The 20011-nt window shown below is 43.3% G+C and overlaps 1 protein-coding gene across 4 annotated transcripts in view; it reads left to right on the forward strand.

Moving 5' to 3' along the window:
- Nucleotides 1-9306: 9306 nt before the first annotated feature.
- The window catches only part of LOC110945230 (elastase-1-like), a 51455-nt gene continuing 40750 nt past the window's right edge, over nt 9307-20011 (forward strand). For 2 of the 4 annotated variants that reach the window (XM_051948852.1, XM_051948851.1), the window contains exons 1-7: nt 9307-9434; nt 9701-9792; nt 9951-10051; nt 17219-17344; nt 17589-17725; nt 17829-17971; nt 18142-18291. In XM_051948852.1, the coding sequence (XP_051804812.1) occupies nt 9395-9434; nt 9701-9792; nt 9951-10051; nt 17219-17344; nt 17589-17725; nt 17829-17971; nt 18142-18291 (789 nt within the window). In that variant the 5' untranslated portion in view covers nt 9307-9394. Of the gene's footprint in view, nt 9435-9700; nt 9793-9950; nt 10052-17218; nt 17345-17588; nt 17726-17828; nt 17972-18141; nt 18334-18449; nt 18470-20011 lie in introns of those variants that run through there. The other 2 variants (XM_051948853.1, XM_051948850.1) reach the window with 2 other exon arrangements.

Here is a 20011-nt window from a genome sequence, read left to right on the forward strand (position 1 = left end):
CTTACCAGCTTGCTCCTGGGAGAGCACGGCACCCAAGCCACCATGGCTTGCATCTATTTCCAAATAAAAGGAAGTGAAAAGTCGGCATAGGCCAATACTGGGGCGGTGGTAAGCCTGGCCTTCAGTACCTGAAAACTCTCTTGACACTCAGTGGTCCAACACCCAATGATGCCACGCCCAGAATTACCAGTTCTTACACGGCCCCACTCGGCCACAGCCTTATGCAGAGGGGCTGCCAACTTGGCGAAGCCCTCCACAAACCGCCTGTAGTAACTGGCAAACCCAAGAAAAGACCGCAAGTCTGACACTGTGGAGGGAATCGGCCAGTTGGCAACCACCTCGATCTTACTCGGGTCAGTGGAAACACCATCACCAGAGATTACATGGCCCAAGTAATGCACCTCCTTCTGGAAAAAGGAGCATTTGCTGAGCTTTGCTTTGAGGCCTTCCTGTTTGAGCCTGCTTAGCACAACATCCAGTCTCTCTAAGTGCTGCTCCACAGTTGACGAAAACACAACAATGTCATCCAGATACAACAACAGGGACTGACACTGTTGATCTCCAAAGATGCGCTGCATTAGCCTCTGAAACGTGCTAGGGGCATTACAAAGACCAAAGGGCATCCTGTTCCATTCAAACAAGCCGAATGGCGTACAGAAGGCGGTCTTTGGTCGGTCTGTCTCAGTCACCGGTACCTGGTTGTAGCCACTAACCAGGTCCAGAGTCGAAAACCAGCGGCACCAGACAACGCGTCTAAAGACTCCTCTATGCGTGGCAAAGGGAAGGCGTCCTTTCTGGTTTTGCTGTTCAGCTGTCGGTAATCAACACACATACGAAGGCTACCATCCTTTTTCCTAACTAACACGATAGGAGACGCATAGGGACTGCTACTCTCTCGAATGACCTGTGATGACAACAGCTGGTTGATGTGCTCTTTCACTGCCTCATATTCAGAGGGAGGAATGCGCCGATAGCGTTGGCGAACGGGAGCATCATCAACCAGAGGGATATCATGAGAGACCAGATTTGTGCAGCCCAAGTCTCCATCGTGAGCTGAAAAGACAGGGGTGTATTGCCTAAGCAGGGACCGCACCTGACCCTGCTCCCCAGATGACAATGAGGACAGGTCTATGTCGTCCACCTGCTGCTGCACTGTGGGGGAAACAGTTTGAGACAAGACAGTGGCCACCCCTAACGGAACCTCAGTGACGCCGGATGGAAGGCTGACGACATTTACCGCGTCTAATGTGCCGACAACAGTGCGGGGGTACAATAGCACATCTGTTGAACCCACATTGACGACTGGTATGTATGCAGTTCCCCGACTTACTCGAACCAGAGCAGGGGACGCCAGCAGGCCAGCAGGCAACCCGGAGTCCAATGGTTCAAACAACACAGTGGACTCTGAAAATACCTCAGAACATGTGGCTGCCACGATCTTCATGACACCACCAGGAATGCGCCAAGCTCTCTTACCCCTGACTTTTACCTTCCCTGGACTGTCCTGTGGGGCCTCAGTGCTAGCACGATGGCACTGCTGCAGCGCCCGCACAACAGGCTCTGGGGACCCACAGACACAGGGCTGAGAAAACAAAGCTGCGCCATGCTGCTCAAAAAGTTCTTGGTAGCACTTACGGATGATGTTCATCCCCAAAACGCCAGGCACCTGTGCAGGCACACCACCAGGAGGGTCCCTCACAACCAACACTCCGCAGTGTGACATCAACTTGCCGCAAAGATGTACCTCTAGCTCTAGATAGCCAATATAAGGGATCTCCAGGCCATTAGCAGCCCTAAGCTGCAACCAGTGGCATGATTGAAGGCGCTCCTGACCCAAGGCTCAAAGTGCTGGCGGAAAAAGCTCTCAGAGATAGTAGACACCATGGAACCAGTATCTACTAAACAGGGCACCCTTACTCCACCCATGTCCACACCTAAATGGGGACAAGACGAAATCAGTTTAGAAGCCTCTAAACTAGCTGAAGCAACCTGTGAGCCAGTAGCGACCCCACCCAAACTGTGGCTCTGCAGTTCGGTGGGCACTAGTTTTCCGACACTGATGCAGAATGAGACCGCGCAGCAGAATTGGATGGGGGCTGTGAATGGGACAGTGAAGGAGGAGGAACATGCACTTGACAGTCCCTCGCAAAATGACCAGGCTGGTGACAGCGCCGGCATATTACTGGACCATTTCGGGGTGGACGACTATACTGGGGAGAGGTCTGCAGGAGAGCAATGCTTTGAGTGAGCTGACTGAGTTGCTCCTGCTGACGCTTGAGCATCTCCCTCAGCTCAGCCATCTCAGACACTGGGGGTGAAACGACAGTTTCCTGTGGGCCAACATGAACACCGTACTGAACACCAAACACAGAGGGGACAGAGTGACTGCGACCCCTCGCACCACCAGGCAACCCTCGCGCTCCCACCGGATCGCCTCTGCCCGGACATCAAGCAAAGTGTAATCAGGCTGTCTACGCACCAACTGCTTCAGCTCACGACGCAGGGAGCTATCTAGCACATGCTCAACAAATTGGTCTCTCAACAGGGCTGCTGAATTGGGCATGTGACTAGGCGCACGCTGCTCCACTTTCTCCATGAGGCCCATCAAGGCTAGAGAGAACTCCTGAAGAGTTTCTCCCTCTTGCTGCCTCCTGGAGAAGAAAGCCTCCTGCAGAGCAACATACGACTCAGAGCACCCATACAGCTCCTGTAAAATGGCCAATACTGTGTCAGGATCTCCCCTCTCTGCACTGGAGCGATACTTAATCTCCTCTCTAGCCTCTCCCTCTAGGTGATCGAATATGAAAAACGCCTGTTCAGACCGGGATAAATGTCGGGCCCTTATGCATGCCTGTATTTCTTCAACCCACTCACCCAACCCTATGCCTGTCCTCCCCCTGAAGATGGGACACTTCCTATCTCGGGGCACGAAAACTAGTCTCTCTGTTACAGGGACACTAACAGTGGAGGGGGCAGTAGGTGGGGCAGATGAAGTGGATGGACCGGCACTAGGGTCAACCTGTTCACGCCGCAAGCGCTCATTGTCAGCTTTTAACTGGGCCACCAATTCCTGGAGTTCCTGCAACTCGGTCTCCATGACTACAGCAAAACTTAACAGGCTAATAAGTATGCTTGGATATGCGGCCGACAGGTGAAGTGTGTGGAAGGGTTCTCACCAAAACCTACGCAAGGGACGACTGGGGAACTACTGCTGCTCTGTCTCCGTAAACACCACTGCTTCAATGTGCCTACAAGAAAAACATCGTTAGGGCACAGGAAAGAAGAAAAAGATACATATATACAAACACCAAGCAAACAAAGGAGGAACACGTGTCTCTGCCGTTAAATGAGTAAATCCTGCTGACAACGCCAGATTGTGGCGAGACGAGGGGGTGTTACGGAGCGGCTGTAGTATGACAGTCTTGGTCAAATCATACACTAACTATATTGTTACCGACAACGCCACCTGGGGAATTTCGCCCCAGGAAGTAAGTTTTCAATCAAGTTCACCCTTAAGGCACACAAGTTCGTTTTACTCAGGGGCGAGGAGACACGTTTCCATTCAAAAAAACATATTCTTTATTTAACAGACAAGTTAAAACACTACAATACCATTCACACAGGGACAAATGAACGGGGGAAACTAAATTAACGCTGAGGCTTACCGGGGTGTGTAGGCTACAGGTCGGTGGAGAATCCCCAACCAAAAATATAAGCACCCAGGCACACGTGACAGTCACACACAGCACACACTCAGTGAGGAAACCTAGAACCCAGGGAAGCACAGCACACGAGAAGGGGGGGGGAACCCCACCACCAAGTCACCTCCACCACCACCGGACCTCAGCAACTAAAGGGAACAACACAAAAGAAATTAGTGGGGTCACATTAACACAATTCAAAACCAAAAGAAATTAGATAACAAATTAAGCAAACAGGCAGAGAAACTGAATAAAAACTAATGAGAACAAAAACAAAAGAAATAAACAAATGTGGAGAGGGATCTAACCCCACTATTCACAATCGCCACATTAAAATACCTACATTAAATGCCAATTAAAACCTTGGTGCAAAAGCAACAACCAAGAGACAAAACAAAAGCAAAAGCAGCATAAAAGGAAACAAAGACAAAGCAGCAGCGGTCCCCCGTAGCTGGTGGCTATGTATGTTTCGAGTTCTGGCCGCAAACCTGGTCAGCAGATGCTGACGTCACTCACGCACCATTTGCAGACGTCACTCGCACCATTAGCAGAGGGATCAGTTAGCAGGTCAACCAGTATGACACACACACCACGAAAGAGGGAGAGGGTACCGCACAGCTACCAGCGTCCACCTACAATCAGGCTATAATTAGCCACGGTAATTATCAGCCGTGTAACAGGCAGAGAGGAAGACACTCACCACAGCAGGCCATTCAGATGACACACACACATGAGCCTGGAGAGCACCAAGTCGGCCACTCTGTAGCACAACACAAAATCATTAGCTCCCTGCTACGCGAGACAAAAGCATCAGGTGAGCAGACAAGCCGCGTTACCTGTCCGAAGCAAAGCGTCCGGTCCGGAAATGACATCACCTGTCAGGAGCAGCGAGAGAGAGATGGCAGGTAGGGATCGCCCCTCTTATAAGTGGGTGCGCCTCGGGTGGTTGGCTAGGTCATTGCCAATTAGGCATGACCACCCACTGATGCCTGTACTGCCACACTTGCACAGTGCTCCTTGAGATGTTTAAAGCTTGGCAAATCTTTTTGTATCCAAATCCGGCTTTAAACTTCTCCACAACAGTATCTGGGACCTGCCTGGTGTGTTCCTTGGTCTTCATGATGCTCTCTGCACTTTAAACAGAACCCTGAGACTATCACAGAGCAGGTGCATTTATATGGAGACTTGATTACACACAGGTGGATTCTATTTATCATCATCAGTCATTTAGGACAACATTGGATCGTTCAGAGATCCTCACTGAACTTCTGGAGTGAGTTTGCTGCACTGAAAGTAAAGGGGCCGAATAATATTGCACACCCCACTTTTCAGTTTTTTATTTGTTAAAAAAGTATAAAATATCCAATAAATTTCATTCCACTTCACAATTGTGTCCCACTTGTTGTTGATTCTTGACAAAAAATTTAAATTTTATATCTTTATGTTTGAAGCCTGAAATGTGGCGAAAGGTTGAAAAGTTCAAGGGAGCTGAATACCTTCGTAAGGCACTGTACATAAAAAATATATACAGTGGTTCTTCTTCTATTGTGGGGGTTACGTTCCAGACCCCCCTGTGATAGATGAAAATCCGCATAATAGCCATATATTGTAACTGTTAAATATTAGTCAACTTACCCGTCTCCAGGGCTGTGGGTCAGACGGGTAACAATTATCTTGCATTTTTGTGCTCATATTTTTTGCTGTCTTCCATGCTAAACATCCCCAGCATGCAAGTTTTTTTCTTTGCACAGCTCAACAAACACGGACTTCGCCCCTACCTGCTCTCCCGCTGTACCACAATTTAATCAGTTGTACCAAAAACAATAAGAATGTGACCAACATCTGGAACACCGAGCAGGGCAATAACCCAATACTAAGCAATAAAATATTTGACCAAATAATCAGCGAAATTAGATCCAAGGCACAACATGAATGAATACCAAAATACTAAACAAAATAAAGTAAATGCAAATGAACACTATCATACACAAATCCAGGACTACAATATTAATTTTATTATTATCCTGCCAAGAAAGAGGTCTGTTGTTCATAATGACCATCACCTTGACCATAAAGGTGGTGAGCGCCTCATGAGTGAGCCGAGAAGGCCCCAACTGGAGAAGCATAGAGTCAAGGATCTTTCCTCTACCACCTGGAATAAGAGAATATCTGTCCTCAAGTTCCAGCACAGTCCAAGGCTGCACTGTATCGGTAGAGAGTCGACACCAAGATCCAGATCTTTGAGGTCACTGCCGTGATCTTCGGAAGGGGTTGCCTCCATAGCCTCTGTGCTGTTTGATGTTATTTTATGTAGCTTGAGGTTGGAGCAAGATACCATGTCCTGTATCCTTTTCAGCAAGTCAATTGTATTCTCCGGTGTGGGCGGGGACTTCAGTCCATCACCAACATAAGAGTCTCTTTCAACAAACTGCCTTGCGTCCTAGCCAAACTCTCTCTCCCCTTGTTCTGCAGCTCGTCTGAGGCAGTGAATGGTGACTGCTGGTAACGGACTATTCCCGAAGACATGCACTTTCATACGGTACTCCGCAATATCAGGTTATTGCCTCCATTCCAAAGAAATCTCAAGAAAATTAGGTCTTTTGGCCTTACGACAAAACAGTGGAACATTTGTTGTGTGTACCCTGTGATGGCGATGGAGTCCTTACAAAAGTGGACAAGTACCCCAAGAAGGCTGTTGTTGAAGTACGGGCCAATCAGGAAGACCTGTTTCAGTTAGACTCTTTTGTCTTGAGCAATTGAATCAAAGACCACTTGAATTTGGCCCAGTTTCTGTGGATGGTAGACCCCAAAGGAAGGGAGGTACCAACATTCCTCATCCTTCTCAAGGGGTGGAGTTACCTCTGCATGGCTATTCTGGTACATCTTTGCCATGAATGAGATGAAATGCTGCCTCATTTCGGGCTTCTTTTTAAAGAAGCAGCGCCGTGAAGATTAACGGTCTGCTGCTTGTGAGCTGTTGTTGGGAAGGCAAGGCCATGGGTCCCTGAATGGCAAGGGGGCTACCCAGCTATTGTCCTCATCCTTACAGACTCTCTGTTTCATAGTCTTCAGGAAGAGCATATCCTAAACTGACAAGAACACCTAAATCATCTTTTGTCTGTTTAAAGACACCTCATCCCAGATGCTCTTCGTGGTCCTCACATGTGAGACCCTCCAAATGTAAAGGTTCAGAGAGACCTGGGACCATGCTGCTGTACCACTTTTCGTTTGCAACAAAGCTATTAGAGAATGGTTCAAAAACAGCGTGGCAGCCATTTACCATTTTTGTTATGGTATGTGTTCACAATGTCTGGCTTGTGGACATTTCCGAGACAGATGTTGCCAACAATTGCCCATCCCAAGTCCAGTTTTTGAGCATAGGGGGAATTATGTGGCCCATTTATCCGTTTCTGTACTTTGTGGACCCTTATGATGTCTTTGCTGATTAGGATCATGATTGGAGCCTGAGGGTCGAGCTCTGGGATCTTTTGCGCCAAAGGTTTCAGATACGTGATGCAGTGCTGCCTCTGGTGTGGGAATTTCAGAGTGATGATTTGGAATGACATTATACTCAGTCAGTGTTGGTAGAAAGAGAACAACCTGCACATACATGGACTCTACTTGAAAGCTATGCACTCGTCTGCCTGCTGTCTCAACTACGCTAGCACATGTCCTGATGGAGTAAGGAGAGTTGTGGCCTTTAATGTTGAAAAGGTTAAAAAACTCTGACCTTACTAATGACCTACTGCTTTGATCGTCCAATATTGCATAAAACCGAAATGCATTTTCCTGGTGGCCAGCTGGGTAAACCTTCACAAGACAAATCTTTGAGCATGATTTTTCAGCAAGGTCTCCCCCACAGACCTGGGTGCAGCTTGAGGAAACAGTAGCTTCTTCCACATTGTTATCCCCCTCCCCGCCATGCTTATGTGCAGGGGTTTGTGCTTCTGAGGAGCAGGTCCAAGGTGCAGGGCTGAAGTGTGATTCTTTCTTCCACATTCAGCACATTTTATATTGCCATCACAGTTCTTGACTAGATGTGCTGATGATGCACAACATTTATAGCAGATGCCATTTGCTCTAAAAATGCTTAATGGGCTTTTCTCTAAATCTATGGCATTTCTGGAGTGGGTGCGGTTTGTTGTGCAAGGGGCATTGCTTACCAGGATCCACTTTACTCTTGTGCTTTGTGTCAGCCGAAGAGTACGCATAAGTGGACACTGCAGTCTTGTGGACTGAGACTGGTGGCCTCTGATTGCTATAATTAGGAGCTGACCTCTTTATCACTGGAGGTTCAGTACCGTTGGAACAAGGGAAAAGCTAGGATCACCTTGCATCTTAGCTTGCTGGCAAATGAAATCCACAAAGAAGCCAAATGGTGGAAATGGGATATTGTACTCTGCCTTGAATCTAGAACTGTGAGAAAGCCATCTCTCCTGCAAGTTGTATGGCAGTTTCTCCACAATAGGGCTGATACCATGGGCTGCGTGTAAGTACGTGACATATTGTTACAGTAGGACAGAGCATGTGACTAACATGAATTTAACATATATAAACAAACTGTGAAAATATTTCTCTTTTACCAAAAATATACACATACAATAACAATGATAACTTAAAAGGCCATTTTTAACATACTGACAATGCTTTCAAAGACTTGAACGTAAGGATGATGTCCACTGAAAAAAGGCTGATGCACTTCTTAAAGGATGCACATGGAAAACTGACCTGACACCTACTAATGATGTCATCAGCAACAGACACTGATCCTCTAACCTAAATGTTGCACACAACCAACAGCAGGGGGTGCTAAAACAACAAAAGAAAATAACTGCCTGATAGGCAGCACAACTTCGCTTCCCCTTTGACATCATATTCTGTAAAATATTGCATTTTTTACTATATCTTTAAAAAAAATCCTCGATATAGATCATTATTTTGCAACAAAATCTTCTGTGAAATACGCTTGTTCTGCCTCTGCAAATATTTTCTGTGGCCGATTCACTACAAATAAATGCATTCAAATATATGAGTGTTTTAAAACTATTTCTAATTGCTTGGCACTCTAATAGAGTTAATTATTTTGAAGTCATGTTAAAACATTTCCATGATGAAGCCATTTCACATGGCACTGATGAATAGAAGGTGACTCATGCAGCAACATTAAGTTGAGGTACAAATATTTGCAAGAACTTGCATTCTGTTCCATCAGACAATTCATTTTAAAATTTGATTTGTCAAACTAGCACAGAGGATGATCTCATGTGTATAGAAAACACACAGAAAAATCATTTTGGGTATTGGGGGAGAAATAACAGCTTAAATGTTCCATTTACTTGATATGGTGACAAGTGTGATGATTCACACAGATGTAAGGTCAGCCAGTCATCATTACACTCACTTTTGACCCCAAAAATGTGTGTTTTCCCATAAGCTCTTGCCAAAATAAATGTGGTGTGCACAAACAGCAAGAAGAAACTTATAAATACCCTTATAAGTTCTTCAGATCAATGTGACTCCTGTTATCCACCGATAAAAGTGACATTCTTATTCTGGACGTGCTGGTCAAGGCAAGAGGTGTTTGATAACACCGTGTGAGACAGAACACAGGCATCAGCTGAAGGTCAAGTTCAGGTATAAAAGAACAGGAGACCCATTCGTTCATTGCAGAAGCATTGTAACTCATTGTAGTCATGCTCAGGTTTTTGGTGTTGACAAGCCTCGCAGCCATCGGTAAGAAAATGACAGCTCTGTGTAACTATTCGTTATTGATCTCTGTTGGTCTTTCTTACTCTCGTATCAGTCACTCTGTCATGCAGTCAGTCGCTCTTTTTTAGTTTAGTCAACACACAGGAGCTCCAGCTAATCTGCTCTAACAGGGCACTCTGGTTCCTGCCATGTCTCCTTTCTAATTACTGTAGGTGGAAAGGAAATATTGTCAGGAGATTTCTGGGAATCCATGAATAAATCAAACTCGTGCTTTTATGTTTTTTAACCAGTGCTGGCAGAGGACCAGCCCAGGTATCTAGAGGACAGGCGTGAAAGGGTTGTTGGAGGTGAGGTGGCCAGTCCCAACTCTTGGCCCTGGCAGGTAACCCACTGTCACACAGACTCAACATCTGCATTTCTATTTAAATGGATGTACTTTTTTCATAACTAAAATCATGAGCCAATGCAGTATAACCATATCAAATTGCTGAGTAAAAGTCAAATTAAGCATGAATGTTTTTTGCTCTGTTTCCCCTTTAGATCGCTCTTCAGTACATCTCTGGTGGTTACGCCTACCTCCAATGTGGAGGAACCCTCATTGCGAGAGACTGGGTGATGACCGCTGCTCACTGTGTGGACAGGTAACACAATGATGAGCTAGAATCTCAGATAAAGCATTCTTTGGCTACTTCTTTTGAGTAGGTTTGTACATATCTTTTGATTACTTTGACTCTAATATCCACAGCCTACTCTTTCACAACATTGTGGTATGATTTTTTTTCACATATTTTAAATGCCGTTATTGTGTGAAAATCTCTCATAACCTTATTTATAACACACCAAGGAGGAAATAATCCATGATGCTGGAATGACTTGCCAAAACAGTGCTCCTTCACTATATCACGGTTCACTTCTTGCAGTCTCACTATATCGCGAATTTTTTGATTGGGTTTGGTTCCACGGATGTTTCACTATATCGTGGAATTTTGCTGTATGGATATGTTTTTTCTGTAGTGATCATTTGGCGAGCTGCATTCATGACTACACTTGAGGACACATACCTGCTCTTTATGCATTATGTAACTGCCAGGTGCTTCTATTTTGACACAGACTGCAGTATAAATGTTGCAGGAAATCTTCAAACTCACTGCACTTCACACTCACAGTCATGACAACGTAACACTTCAGCAAAGTAACTAGGCCGACTAAACCACAAAAAGAGAATAAAACACAAATACTAATAACACTGTAACACTAACATGACATTTAAACCCCCGACACCCAGAACTCCCATGGTGCATTGCAGCACAACAGTTCAGTCATCGCTACCAGCTCTGCCATCGCTGCATTATTTGAATAATTTTTGCGGTAAAATAAGCAATTTCTAGCCTAAAAAAATGCATAAACAATATAAAAAACCATGTTAAAGAAATTAAAACATATCAAAAGAATATTTAATTTAAATAAGATGCGCAGCATACAGCACTTGGTTCTGACTGGCTTAGTGACCGTAGCATCAGTCTCCTCTGTCTCCCCTGTGTGTAGCACATATGGTGTAGCGGCATTCAGAGACTCCTCTGAAGTCGCTACCAGCTCAGAACTGTTGCCAGTTCTTCGCCTCCGAGAAGCAACATGGCGGCGGTGTGGTGAGACCGGTGGTGCACTCTCCCAGACAAAAGCCTATTTATTTTGGAATGTGTAGCCTGATTATCATGTAACAATGATCATTATTTACTGGTAAAGTTGCCATTTGTCAATGTGCGAAACTCGGCAGTCAAGTGCAGCCAAACGTCAAATAATGACTGAATTTCACAAACACCTCAGCAACCCCGACGCAAGTTTGATGAACGCCATGGAAGAGCTGATGGCAAAATATTTTCAAGAGGCTGATACAAAAGCTGAAGCGCGTATGGGCCGTTTGGAAAAGCGGATTGACTCTTTACACAACACTTTAAGTAAGCATATGGAAGAAATAAAGGTGATACGCGCTGAAACTGCAAACATAAAGGAGCGCTTGACGTTTGCAGAGAAGTCAGTGGCAGAGTGTTTGGAAACAATGCGTAAACAACAAGAAGAACTCACCGGAATGGAAGATCAGGCGCGTAGAGACAATTTTCTCATATTTACTGTAAAGGAGGGAGTCGAAGGAACCAATGCGCTGAGTTTTCTGACTGAAAATATTCCCAAATGGTTCCCAAACTTTGCTGACGCTTGCCCGGAGCTGATGAGATGTCACTGGCTGGGAAGATTTGCTGAGCCCCATACCGAGGACGGCAAGCCTCGCCGCCCATGCCCGCTGATCGTCAAGTGTCTTCGGCACACTGACCGAGATAAAATCCTCCAGGAGGCCAGGAAGACTCCGCCTGAGGTATCCAAAATCCAACTCAAGTTAGCTGCGGATTACTCGGAGGCTACAACAAAACGTCGCGAATCATGCTACAAAGTGATGCATGAAGCCCGTGTAAAAGATTTTCAAGCCTTTCTTCTGTACCCGGCCACGATCAAGCTTACTAAAGGAAATAAGAACTATTTATTTGTGGAGCCAAGTCAAGCGGAGAACTTCCTCTTGAGTCTGAGCAACTTAGCAAGGTGAAACATCACCGGTAAGACTCTAGATGACTGCATGCCTGCTTGTAAACATGAGAAATGACCGATTACAGTTGACATTATTACAGAACACAGCTAAAATGTATTATAAAAATGGGAGAGTGACAACATTGCCCCTCGATGAAGAGTACGGTTTTATTTTATGAATGGGAGGGGGGAGGTGGGGTGTGGGGAAACGGGGGAAACCGAGAATGGTGTGAGGGCATGGAAGGGGGATTTACGGTCACCAAGGGTTTGACTACTTGTCTTACAATTGGGAGTATCTTTATTTTGTTGTTAATGGCTGAACACACTGTTGTGAACAAATTCTGAATTATTCTAAATATTTAATATAGGAAGGGACTTAGGAGAACATAGAATGCATGACTTTGACATGGATCTGGATCCTGAGAGCCACCTGTTGAGCAATATCAATAATAATTGTAAATATTATACTACAGATGAATTCAACTCTGATAGGTATTCAGGAGATGGTGTGTCCTTAATTCATTTTAATGTCAGAAGCCAATATGCAAATTTCAATAAAATTAAAGATTGTTTAAACTCACTTAATTATCGATTTGAAGTGGTAGCTGTCTCTGAAACTTGGCTTAGTGAGGACCGAGGAGTAGATTTTGTACTTGAAGGGTATGATTTGTACTACACAAACCGACCTGGAAATGGTGCTGGGGGTGGAGTCATGCTGTTTGTTGATAGCAATATGAACTGTAAAATTATTGAATCAATGTCTGTAGCCATAGATGGAATCATGGAAAGTGTTGCAGTTGAAATTGAAATGCAGAAGAGCAGAAATGTGATCGCTGCATGCATTTACAGAGCACATGACTCAAAAGTGCAGGATTTTCAGAAGTATTTTGATAAGCTATTAGATAGCCAAAAAAACAACAGAACTCTCTTAATTGGTGGGGATTTTAAGATAAATTTTTGCAACCCATTTAATAGCAGCGCTACAACTGATTTCTTAGACTCACTATCTATGCGATCCCTTCACTCATTAATTGTACATCCGAGTAGATTTTCGGGAGCATCTGCTACTTTAATTGATAATATTATTACTAATGAGACAGAGAATATAGTCCAAAGCGGTCTGATAGTAAATGACCTCAGCGATCACCGTCCTGTATTCACCATCTGTAATTTGCAGCCTATAAAATATGCAAGACTAAATCAGGCCACATACTTCAGAGTCAGATCATAGAAATCTATCAATAAATTCAGAAGTGAACTTCTGAAGCAAGACTGGGCTGAAGTATATGTTTCTGATGTTAATCAAGCTTATGAGTCATTTTTAACTACCTATTTATCATTATATAATAAATTTTGTCCATTAATACTTCTTAAAAACAGAAAATACAAAAGCAAAAAGCCTTGGATTACAACAGGAATCATAAGAGCGTGTCAAAAGAAAAATAGATTGTATAAAAATTACATTAAAAAACGGACACTTGATAGTGAGAAAGAATACAAAATATATAAACACAAATTAACAACTATTATAAGGAAAGCTGAGAAAGATTATTACAACAGAAAACAGAGAAAATCATGGGAACATGAGGGCAACATGGAATGTATTGAATAAAGTAATAAGGCCAAATTCAAAGCAAAATCAGCTGCCAGACTATTTCATTGAGGAGGATGTTTTGCTGAATAACAGCAAATCTATTGCAAATGAATTCAATTTATTTTTTACTAACACTGGAGCTACTATTGCAAACTCAATGACTTCAACCAATAATAACATGTTTGAAATGGGAAGTAGAATAATGCAATCAATTTTTCTTGGTGATATAAATGAATACGAAATTTTAGCTATTGTAATGAAAAGCAAGAATAAAACCTCCACAGACAGCAATGATCTTGATATGAAAATTATCAGAAGAACCATTGATTGCATTCTGAAACCATTTACTTTCATTTGCAACTTGTCTATAAAAACTGGTATTTTTCCACAGCAAATGAAAGTTGCGAAAGTAATTCCCATTTTTAAAAGTGGGGATAAACATAAATTAAACAATTACAGACCAGTGTCATTGCTTTCTCAGTTTTCAAAAATCCTTGAGAAATGGTTCACTCAAAAACTAACATTATTTTTAGAGAAACATAAACTAATTAGTGAAAATCAATATGGCTTTAGAGCACAAAGATCCACAAGTTTAGCTCTCATTGAAGTAATTGAAAATATTACAGCTGCGACTGACAGATATGAGTACACAATAGGAGTGTTTATAGACTTACGCAAATCATTTGATACAATAAATCATAAATTACTTTTAACCAACTATTCAACTATGGCATTAGAGGCATCGCATATCATTGGCTTGAGAGTTACATCACAAATGGTCAACAGTATGTACATTTTAAAGGAGAAAATTCAGTTCATAGGAAGGTATTATATGGAGTTCCACAAGGGTCGGTTCTTGGGCCTTTGCTTTTTATTTTGTATATCAATGATTTTTGTGAGACCTCCAAAATGTTAAATTTTCTGTTATTTGCGGATGATACTAGTTTGTTTTGCACAGGAAATGATTTGCAGGAGTTAATAGGAAGAATAGAAAAAGAAATGTCAACAGTAAGCAAATGGCTTTATGAAAATAAGCTAGTGTTAAACTGGGACAAAACAAATTATATGATTTTTGGAAATTTATGTAAAAATGACTCTGGAAAAAATATTATTGATGATGCTGTTGTAAAAAGAGTTAATGAAACAAAATTCTTAGGTGTTATTTTAGATGAAAAACTCAATTGGAAAGCTCATGTAGACTACATAAAAAAGAAAATTAGCCAGAGTATCGGTATTTTAAACAAAGTCAAAGACATTTTTGATTGTAACTCTCTGCAAATGCTGTACTGCTCAATGATTCTTCCATACTTCAGTTATTGTGCTGAGGTTTTTGGAAATACATGCAATGTCACTATTGAGCCCCTGGTTCGTCTGCAAAAAAGAGCAATTCGGATAATCAATAAAAAGAGTTACAGAGAGCACACTAACAATTTGTTCATTGCCTCGAGACAACTTAAATTTAAAGATTTAGTAGACTTAAAAATTTTACTTGTGATGTGGAAAGCAAAACAAAAAATGTTGCCTGCTTCCATCCAAAATTTATTTAATTTTGTTTCTCAGGATGGATATCACAGAACAAAATACAATTTTCAGACTGCGTCTTGGAGGACAGTACAGAAACGAATGTGTGTGTCCATTTATGGAGTTGAAGTTTGGAACTCTTTGAGAAATGAACTTAAAAGCTGTGCAAGTTTCTACAAATTCAAAAAAATGTTTAAAGATAAAATAATGTCAGAATATAGAGAAAATGAGAATTTTGGAATGTGAAGTTCCCAATAAGTAAGACACATAAATATATAGGTCACGGACGAGTGGGGTATATGATTCAAATTAAAACCTTTAAAATAGAATGTGCAGTGCACATTCTATTTTAAGTGAGCAGTGCATAACAACAGAGGATAAAACAATTTCTCTATTCCAATCAATTTATTTGTCCAAAAACTAAAGGTTAACAAACGATAAAAATTTAGCAGCCCAAAAGTTCTTAAAATAAAGTCACTAAAGGATTGGCAACCACTGGATTCGTCATGCAGGGTCTCTTCTTTGGTGGAGGTTCAGGGGAGCTTCTCCAGTCCTCCGGGGCCAGTGCGCTGCGCCCCGCGATTACGCAGCCTCTGGAGCCGGGTCTTCCTTCGTGGCTCCCGTGCGTCCCTCTCCGGTCATCCTGGCTGCTCCGCGGCACCGGCCCTGCCAACCACAGGCACTGCGAGTGGGGAGTATGTGCAATTCCTTCCAAGACCACCCCGTGTTTGTGCGAACTCACCCAATCTGAGCGGCTATCTCCCAGCCGCTCAGTCCTCGCCGTCAAACCTTCAGAGTGGTCATTTCCCCCGCATCCGTGCCGCTGCTGTCCGTGGTTGGTGCCGGTGCTGTGCGCCCCCTGCTCCACTGCCCTGTCGTCTGCCGTGCTGCCTATTGCACGCTGCCGTTGTCTGCCGTGTTGCCCATTGCCGTTCACCGCTCCCATTGTCTGCCATTCACTGCTGCACACTGCCATTCGCCGCGGCCGCCGCCGCCGTTACACCGTCGCCGTTACACCGTCTTCTTGGGTCCAGCAGCCTTCTTCGGGGCTTTGGCCGGCCTTTAGCCGGCACCCTAGCCGGCGCAGCTGCTGGCACTCCTGTTGTCCGCGCCACTCTCCCCCTCAGTCTTCGTCTGATTGTCTCTTATATCTCAATGTATGTCACCGAACAAGAACATCATTGATTTCAGATCAAGATGAATTTAATGTGTAACATGCGGTTCACAGGCGTCTTTCTGAAGCTCGTCAGAACCTTCTCTGACATGGAGCTAAAGTAAGCTTGACTGTTAGCCTGCTCCGGACCAGGCTTGTCGCTCTGGCTGAGTTACCATGGTTACCAAGCCAGACTCGCCCTAAGCCTTGTTGGTGGAACTAAACTCTCACTAAAGTTAGCGAAGTTGACCGAAATAAGCCAGGCTTAGACCTAAGCCAGCTTCGTGGAATACCCCCCTGAACTCATTTAAGAAAGGAAAAAAAATGTATACAAAGAAAAGCAGCACAATAAAACATGCAAATTGGCAAACTAACACAGAAATCAAGCAACTAATTGCACAACAAAATATAAGAAAACCACACACCAAATAATCATGCTAATAAAGATAATCGCAGTAAATAAAAGGCCATATTCCCACATATATATTTTGTTTGTGATTATGTTTGCCTAACTTGTGTTGACCTGTTGAGGAGTGGGGTTCGAAAAGTTGCTTATTGTTATTATTTGGTTTTTTTTGTTTGTTGTTGTTTTGTTTTTTTGTTTTTTTATGAAACACAGGGGACAGCGTTTACAAGGTATATCTTCCTGCTGTTCCTTGTTTGTGTCATTTGTATGTGTATTTTAAATAGTTAATATTTCAATAAAGAGAGATAAAGAGAGACATTCGGTATCAGGCCCTGTCCGTTTCACACAGACGTCTGATCGCTGCATAGTGTTGCTCTGCAGTGATGTGCAGTGTGTGGAGAGGGTTTATAAAGCCTTAAAATATATATCAACAAGAAAAGCACACAGAGAGCGTAGAACTCCTCCAAGACTCTTCATTCTCTGACTTTGTGCTGAACACAGGCGTGTGTTATGCCTGTGTGCGTAAATCACCTGACCTTCTCTTTTCTGAAACATTGCAGCGACAGGACGTGGCGTGTGGTTCTTGGTGAACACGATCTCTACAGCATCAGTGGCAGAGAGCAGTTCCTGAGTGTCAGCCAGGTCTACATCCACCCCAATTGGAACCGTTATAATGTGGCCAATGGGTGAGGAATGCTTTTTATAAGTCTGAAGAATCTTTTGTAGATTCTCAATGGGAAGTGTGATATTTAAAGTGTTTGTTAGGAATGAGTTGTAATGTTTTCAAGGTAATATATTTCCCTCATTTGTCAAACATCACTGAACAAACATATTGACTCTGAGCTTGCATGGAGTCTGAATGTGGCCTTCGGAGAGTGGTACTCGAGGCTATAGACAAAAATGACTTCTTCTGGATTCTCTCCACCTCAGGTATGACATTGCCCTGCTGAAACTGTCCTCTCCGGCTACTCTGAACTCTTACGTCCAGCTTGGTGCTCTGCCACCCTCCGGTGAGATTCTGCCCAACAACAGCAACTGCTACGTCACCGGATGGGGAGCCACCTCCAGTGAGTTGACTGCATGACCCCATTTGGCCTCCTGTCTTTGTGATTTCAGTTGTTGGGTCCTTTCCGTAAAACTCAATGTAACTTGCCATTTCCTGTTGACCAGCTGGCGGTTCCATGTCTGGTGAGCTCAAGCAGGCCTACCTTCCTAGTGTGGACCATGAGACCTGCAGCAGCCCCGACTGGTGGGGCAGCACTGTGAAGACCACCATGGTGTGTGCTGGAGGTGGTGCGGAATCTGGATGCGATGTGAGTCTGAGATTGAACAACTGTGTCACTGGAGATAAATACTTAGATAAGTCAGCAATGAAAAGACATGTTGGTGAAAAACATTTTAAAAATCCAAATAAGAGAAAGTAATGGAGTAAAGAAATGTAACTTCCAAATGTAACCATCAGGATTAAACTTGTTTCTCTCAGGGTGACTCTGGCGGCCCTCTGAACTGCCTGATCAATGGAAGATACTACGTGCACGGTGTCACCAGCTTTGGGTCTAGTTTAGGTTGCAACACTATCAGGAAGCCCACAGTCTTCACTCGTGTCTCTGCCTACATTGACTGGATGAACTCGGTTAGTATGAAAAATGTGTTTATCTAGTATAGAGGATATTAAAAAAAAACCTTCTTTGTGCAGGAATATGAGCATTCATGGGTTTCATTAAATTTATCGAATCTTATCATTGGGTTTCACGTGATGCTGAGTCACTTCTTATTTCTTCTATTTCCCAGATCATGTAATAGGCACAGCGGTCATCCATGTGGCAGCACACAAAGGCTGACACCATCGTCCATCTACTGTACCTACATAATGGTCTGATGTCATTCTATAAAAATAAACTTGATAAAATTTTGTGTCATGACTCATTTTTCACCTGAAGGTTTATGCAGCCACAGTCATATGTCAATATGAAAGTTACTACTTCGTAGTTCTTCTGCTTTACAGATCAAACTATCCTACCTGCAAAAAAATTAATTTACAAATACAAATTTAATTAAGTTGTGCCCTCAAACTGAAAATAAATGTTCAATTCAACACTTGGATACAGATTTTAAGACACACTTTTTCTTTGTGCCAGTATATTTTTAGTGTGATGCAATCTGTTATCGCACTCTAATGCAAACTGTGATAAAGTGTGGTACAGACAACAGGTGCATGTCTAACTGCTGCCAAGCTCAGCTGAGGTTCCACAGTAAAAGAAGATCAGATCAGGGTGTAAAAGACTGAGAAAGGCATTGAGAAATGCTGAGATGTTGCAGAGATGTTTTCACCATTTTCACAGCCACAGGTGGCAAATGTCAGGCCCATTGTGTAACTAATCCACTGGTGAAAATTATAGTTTCATACTTAGAAACACAGAACTTAACAAAAGGCAGACACATTGAAATTTAAACATATTGAGGTAACATTTGATGAATTTGCTTCAGCACTGCATGATGAATTGTAGGAGGTGACAAAGCGCCTCCCCACACCTCCTGGCTCAGGGAGGTACCATATCAACAAGTGTTTGACACTAACGTGTCTATGTCCCCTGCCGAAGACATGGATTTGAAAGTCACAGTCAACAAACGCTTGGTGTGACCTTGAAAATTATGCGAAGGTCACCTAAATTGACTGGTGTCGGGGGATCATCCTAATACATGTTCACATCAAGTTTGACGAAGATCCGACAATTCCTTCATGAGATATCGTGCAGACAAGGATGCAGGACGTACGGACGGACGGACGGACGGACGGACAGAGGCGAATACTCGGTCCCCCTCTTCGCGCGTTCACGCTGCGGGGGACAACAAGCCAGAGTCATGTATAAAATACTGTGTTAGTGCAAGATCCTGTTGTCCTGCAGTAAAGACAGTTCAAGGACAAAACTGCATGTCTCTAGTCTGCTTTGAGGATGATTACAGAACTCTTAATCTCCGGTATATAATTTCTCCATGATGCAAAAACATTTCATTTCTGGAAATATGCTTTTTGTTTTGTTTTGTTTTGTTTTCCAACTGACAATAAGATGTGAAGCTTGGTTCTATTTTCATACTTGAAAAATAAACATCTCAAGGAGCACTGTGCAAGCAATCATATTGAAATGGAAGGAGTATCAGACCACTGCAAATCTACCAAGACTCGGCCGTCCCTCTAAACTTTCACCTCGAACAAGGAGAAGACTGATCAGAGATGCAGCCAAGAGGCCCATGATCACTCTGGATGAACTGCAGAGATCTACAGCTGAGATGGGAGAGTCTGTCCATAGGACAACAATCAGTCGTATACTGCACAAATCTGGCCTTTATGGAAG

Source organism: Acanthochromis polyacanthus, chromosome 5 (assembly GCF_021347895.1).
Source record: "Acanthochromis polyacanthus isolate Apoly-LR-REF ecotype Palm Island chromosome 5, KAUST_Apoly_ChrSc, whole genome shotgun sequence".
Taxonomy (NCBI): domain Eukaryota; kingdom Metazoa; phylum Chordata; class Actinopteri; family Pomacentridae; genus Acanthochromis; species Acanthochromis polyacanthus.